The 6000-nt window shown below is 36.3% G+C and overlaps 1 protein-coding gene across 1 annotated transcript in view; it reads right to left on the bottom strand.

The window, feature by feature from the left end:
- Positions 1-4691, bottom strand: part of LOC143815766 (uromodulin-like) — a 76424-nt gene extending 71733 nt beyond the window's left edge. Inside the window, exon 1 of the mRNA XM_077295358.1 lies at positions 4562-4691. Coding sequence (XP_077151473.1) covers positions 4562-4613 — 52 coding nt within the window. The 5' untranslated portion in view covers positions 4614-4691. The remainder of the gene's footprint in view (positions 1-4561) is intronic.
- Between the last annotated feature and the right edge of the window lie 1309 nt (positions 4692-6000).

Here is a 6000-nt window from a genome sequence, read left to right on the forward strand (position 1 = left end):
CTCACAACATAGCCTATGACGCTCTCGGGGTCCAGACGTGTGACTGTGCAAAATTTTGTGGCTGTAGCTGCGACGGTACAGATGCCAATCCCGGACATACACACATACATACATACACACATTCAGCTTTATATATTAGATATACCTGTATGTAATCTCCTGTATATAGTATATACCTGTGTGTCATGTCACCTATATATAGTATATATCTGTGTGTCATCTCCTGTATATAGTATATACCTGTATGTCATCTCCTCCTATACATAGCATATACCTGTGTCATCTCCTCCTGTATATACTATATACCTGTAGGTAATCTGCTCCTGTATATAGTATATACCTGTGTGTCATCTCCTCCTGTATATAGTATATACCTGTATGTCATCTCCTCCTGTATGTAGTATGTACCTGTATGTCATCTCCTCCTCTATATAGTATATACCTGTGTGTCATCTCTCCTGTATATAGTATATATCTGTGTGTCATCTCCTCCTGTATATAGTATATACCTGTGTGTCATCTCCCCTGTAAATAGTATATACCTGTGTGTCATCTCCTGTATATAGTATATAGCTGTATGCCATCTCCTCCTGTATTAGCCCTCGTTCACACGTTATTTGGTCAGTATTTTTACCTCAGTATTTGTAAGCTAAAATGGCAGCCTGATAAATCCCCAGCCAACAGTAAGCCCACCCCCTGGCAGTATATATTAGCTCACACATACACATAATAGACTGGTCATGTGACTGACAGCTGCCGGATTCCTATATGGTACATTTGTTGCTCTTGTAGTTTGTCTGCTTATTAATCAGATTTTTATTTTTGAAGGATACCAGACTTGTGTGTGTTTTAGGGCGAGTTTCGTGTGTCAAGTTGTGTGTGTTGAGTTGCGTGTGGCGACATGCATGTAGGGACTTTTGTGAGATGAGTTTTGTGTGGCGACATGCGTGTAGCAACTTTTTGTGTGTCGAGTTGCATGTGACAGGTTAGTGTAGCAAGTTGTGTGCAGCAAGTTTTGCGCATGGCGAGTTTTGCGCGTGGCGAGTTTTATGTGTGGTGCCTTTTGAGTATGTGCAAGTTTTGTGTGAGGCAACTTTTGCATGTGTTGCAACTTTTGTGCATGTGGCAATTTTTCTGCGTGTGGCAATTTTTCTGCGTGTGCAAGTTTTGCGTGTGGCGAGTTTTGCACGTGTGGCGAGTTTTGCATGTGGAGAGTTTTGCGCGTGGCGAGTTTTGAGCGGCGACTTTTGTGTTTCTACTTTTATGTGGCGAGGTTGGTGTATGTGTGGTGAAATGTGCACTGAGGGTGGTATATGTGTTCGAGCACGTGGTAGTGTGTGGCGCATTTTGTGTGTGTGTTCATATCCCCGTGGTGGTGTGATTATCCCATGTTGGGGCCCCACCTTAGCAACTGTACAGTATATACTCTTTGGTGCCATCGCTGTCATTCTTTAAGTCCCCCTTGTTCACATCTGGCAGCTGTTAATTTGCCTCCAACACTTTTCCTTTCATTTTTTCCCCATTATGTAGATAGGGGCAAAATTGTTTGGTGACTTGGAAAGCGCGGGGTTAAAATTTCACCTCACAATATAGCTTTGACGCTCTCAGGGTCCAGACGTGTGACTGTGCAAAATTTTGTGCCTGTAGCTGCGACGCCTCCAACACTTTTCCTTTCACTTTTTCCCCATTATGTAGATAGGGGCAAAATTGTTTGGTGAATTGGAAAGCGCGGGGTTAAAATTTCACCTCACAACATAGCCTATGACGCTCTCGGGGTCCAGACGTGTGACTGTGCAAAATTTTGTGGCTGTAGCTGCTACGGTTCAGATGCCAATCCCGGACATACATACATACACACACACACACATTCAGCTTTATATATTAGATTGTTAGTCTGCTGCTGTTTGCCTATTATACTGTACAATGGTATACATTGGAGGCACTTGGAGGATGTGTCCTGAATGATGTATACTGCTGGGCTACATTGCAGAAGCAGTGTGAATGCACTCAGAATAATCTCATAGAAATGACAAGCAAACAAATAATTCTAATATAAACCACATTTAATGTGTGCTATTACGGTACGGATGTTCAGATGAACTTTTGTCTGTGAAAAAAAAATTACCTTACAAACAGCAACTGCAGCAATGTTATTCAATTGGGCTGTTCGGTTGACATTTTTTTCACAAGGATGGATTGCCTGCACTAGTCTCCGTATTTTGGCTAAAACTCGCCTATTCAAGTTTATGGGTGTGCAAAAAATTTGGATCCTGTACTGATCATATTCAGTCTAATAAATATGAAGTGCTTATGCATAAAAATGGATGCCATAAAAAAATGCATAAGGACAGCATACAGATGGCAATATAGATGAAAAATCATGGTATTTTCTGGATGAAAATCGGATGATTTTGTATATGGTTTTGTGAACGTATCAGTAGTGATTATCTATCTGTCTATCTATCTCATATCTATCTATCATATATATTACTTTCTGTCTTTCTCACTATCTATCTCACTATCTATCATCTATCAATCTACTATACCTATCTAGCTCTATGTCTATCATGTATCTATCAGTTATCTATCTATCACATAGATGATAGATAAATGATAGATAGATAGATAGATATGAGATATCTGTCATCTATCTTTCTGTTATCTATCATTATCTACCTGTCTATCCCATATCTATCATCTATCTATCCCATATCTATCTATCTATCTATCTATCTATCTATCTATCTATCTATCTATCTATCTATCTATCTATCTATCTCATATAGATAGATGTGGGATAGATAGATAGATAGATAGATAGATAGATAGATAGATAGATAGATAGATAGATAGATAGATAGATAGATAGATAGATAGATTGATAAATAGTTGATAGATAACAGATAGATATATATATAGATAGATAGATGATAGATAGATAGATAGATAGATAGATAGATAGATAGATAGATGATAGATAGATAGATAGATAGATAGATAGATAGATAGATATGAGATATCTGTCATCTATCTTTCTGTTATCTATCATTATCTATCTATCTATCTATCCCATATCTATCTATCTATCTATCTATCTATCTATCTATCTATCTATCATCTATCTATCCCATATGTATGTATGTATCTATCTATATCATATAGGTAGATATGGGATAGATAGATAGATAGAGATAGATAGATGGATAGATAGATAGATAGATAGATAGATAGATAGATAGATAGATAGATAGATAGATAGATAGATATGGGATAGATAGATAGATAGATAGATAGATAGATAGATAGATAGATAACAGAAAGATAGATGATCGATATGGGATAGACAGCTAGCTAGCTATCTATCTGTTATCTATCTATCCCATATCTATCTATCTATCTATCTATCTGTTATCTATCTATCTATCTATCTATCTATCTATCTATCTATCTCATATAGATAGATGTGGGATAGATAGATAGATAGATAGATAGATAGATAGATAGATAGATAGATAGATAGATAGATAGATTGATTGATAAATAGTTGATAGATAACAGATAGATAGATATATAGATAGATAGATGATAGATAGATAGATAGATAGATAGATAGATAGATATGAGATATCTGTCATCTATCTTTCTGTTATCTATCATTATCTATCTATCTATCTATCTATCTATCTATCTATCTATCTATCTACCTATCTATCCCATATCTATCTATCTATCTATCTATCTATCTATCTATCATCTATCTATCCCATATGTATGTATGTATCTATCTATATCATATAGGTAGATATGGGATAGATAGATAGATAGATGGATAGATAGATAGATAGATAGATAGATAGATAGATAGATAGATAGATACGGGATAGATAGATAGATAGATAGATAGATAGATAGATAGATAGATAGATAGATAACAGAAAGATAGATGATCGATATGGGATAGACAGCTAGCTAGCTATCTATCTGTTATCTATCTATCCCATATCTATCTATCTATCTATCTATCTATCTATCTATCTATCTATCTATCTATCTATCTGAGATAGATACATACATATTAGATAGATAGATAGATAGATAACAGATAGATGATAGATAGATATATGTATCTATCTCATATCTATCTATCTCATATCTATCTGTTCCTCCTACATACTGTACAATTCGCACTCACGCACATTTATATAAGACCTGCAGTGGAAAAACAACATCTAGAAAGCAGCATTGTTGTAGGGTGGGCAGGTGGCAATGCAGTTTCTACTTATCTCAGTTTTTTACATTTCTTCTGTGAAACATAAAGTAATTTATAAAATGATGCATACAGAGGGACCATGATTTAGGTCTCTGCATTTACATCAGTTCTTTAATCAATAAGATTAATATTACGTGCATTGAAACCAAATATTGTAATGCAAGACTAATTCAAACAAAAATGCACATGAAAAATATTTCAAATACTGAAAAAAATAATACTTTTTAATTAAGATTTGCTAGACATGTGATAATGATTCTTGGAGGAGCTCCAGCTACCTATGCTCCATACCTGCAATCCCGATGGTAGCCAGTAGCAGCACGGAGCCTAGCAGCGACACCATTGTGCAGTGTTTCCCATAACCAGGAGCAGATGAATGACAGAAAGCACTTCTCTTATACTTGACTTACCTGAATAGCAGGACTGGGCGAGTCTCTAGGGGGTAACAATGTTTTGACGTAAATTACTTAAGTTTTAGCAAAGGTAATGACCCAGAATTGAACATTTTTTTGAAGAAATCCATTTCTCAAGTTCTTATTGTTTTTGAATACTATAGTCATATGCTTAACCAACGTATGATAAGCATTAGATTATACTAAAAATATTTTAATATATTTATTAGACTTTATAAGCATGTTAGATGCATTGTAGAGCTATGTGATTGTATAAAAGCCTATGTGCCTAGGTGCAAAGCACCAAAGTTAGGGCAACTGGATCCTACTTTTAAAAAATGTGTATTTTTCCTTTGCAGTGTGTAAATGGGCATTCATACAATTCAGTATAAAACAACGTAATATCAGAACCCTGTTGTATTTTAACATAGAAGCAAAACATAAGGAAAAGGGAAAAGGTGCCTAGTTAAAAATTATCCATAAAACACCACCCTATAAAGTAGCTCGCCATAATTTGCTCATGTATGTAATCTACATAATCCTCTGTAAATTTATAGTTTGCGTATGATTTAATAAATATATAATATCATATGCATCTCACAAAAAATTAGCTACCATGGATACAATTCTAACAAACTTGAGCAATCAGCAGGGATAAGTCTGTACTAGAGATGAGTGGTTCGATCAGCTGAAGGTCAAGTTTGAGTAGCATTTCCTGAAATTGGTGGTTCCACTCGAATTTGAATACTATGACATTTCCTACACTGCTGAAGCATCAGAGAGTGGGCTTGCAATTTTGTGTTGCTGTGTGGACAACCACACAATGCCCTGCAGCTGTGACTTCTTACGGATTATCATACCTTGTAGAGAGGTGGTCAGTACCTGGGCCATCAGAGATGAGCAGTTCCCTTTGAAGCACAGTTTATATGGCGTATTCTATCTCCAGAGTCACTGAATAAATCTCTTTCTCCTGTAGAGTGTAAGCTCTTATGGTCAGCAGGGTCTTATTTCTCTTCTGCCTGCAGAGTGGAATGTCATAGTGTCAGCGGAGTCCTCTCTCTCCTATAAAGTGAAGGCTCTTATGGTGAGTGTGGTCCTCTCTCTCCTTTTAGATTGAAGGCTCTTTTGTTGAGTGGAGTCCTCTCTCTCACTCTCCTCTCTCCCATATGTATTTTCCAAGCAATTACAAGCTTTCCCACAAAATTACTTGCTGCAAATCTAATTTTTGAGCAACCAAGGATTGTAGTCCTAGACACTGTCATTGTCCCAAAAAGGCACTAGATCAACAGGACAAACTGAAGAGGGAGATATGTGTCGGGGCAGAGTTAATAATACAAA

This window comes from Ranitomeya variabilis, chromosome 3 (genome assembly GCF_051348905.1).
Source record: "Ranitomeya variabilis isolate aRanVar5 chromosome 3, aRanVar5.hap1, whole genome shotgun sequence".
Lineage (NCBI taxonomy): Eukaryota > Metazoa > Chordata > Amphibia > Anura > Dendrobatidae > Ranitomeya > Ranitomeya variabilis.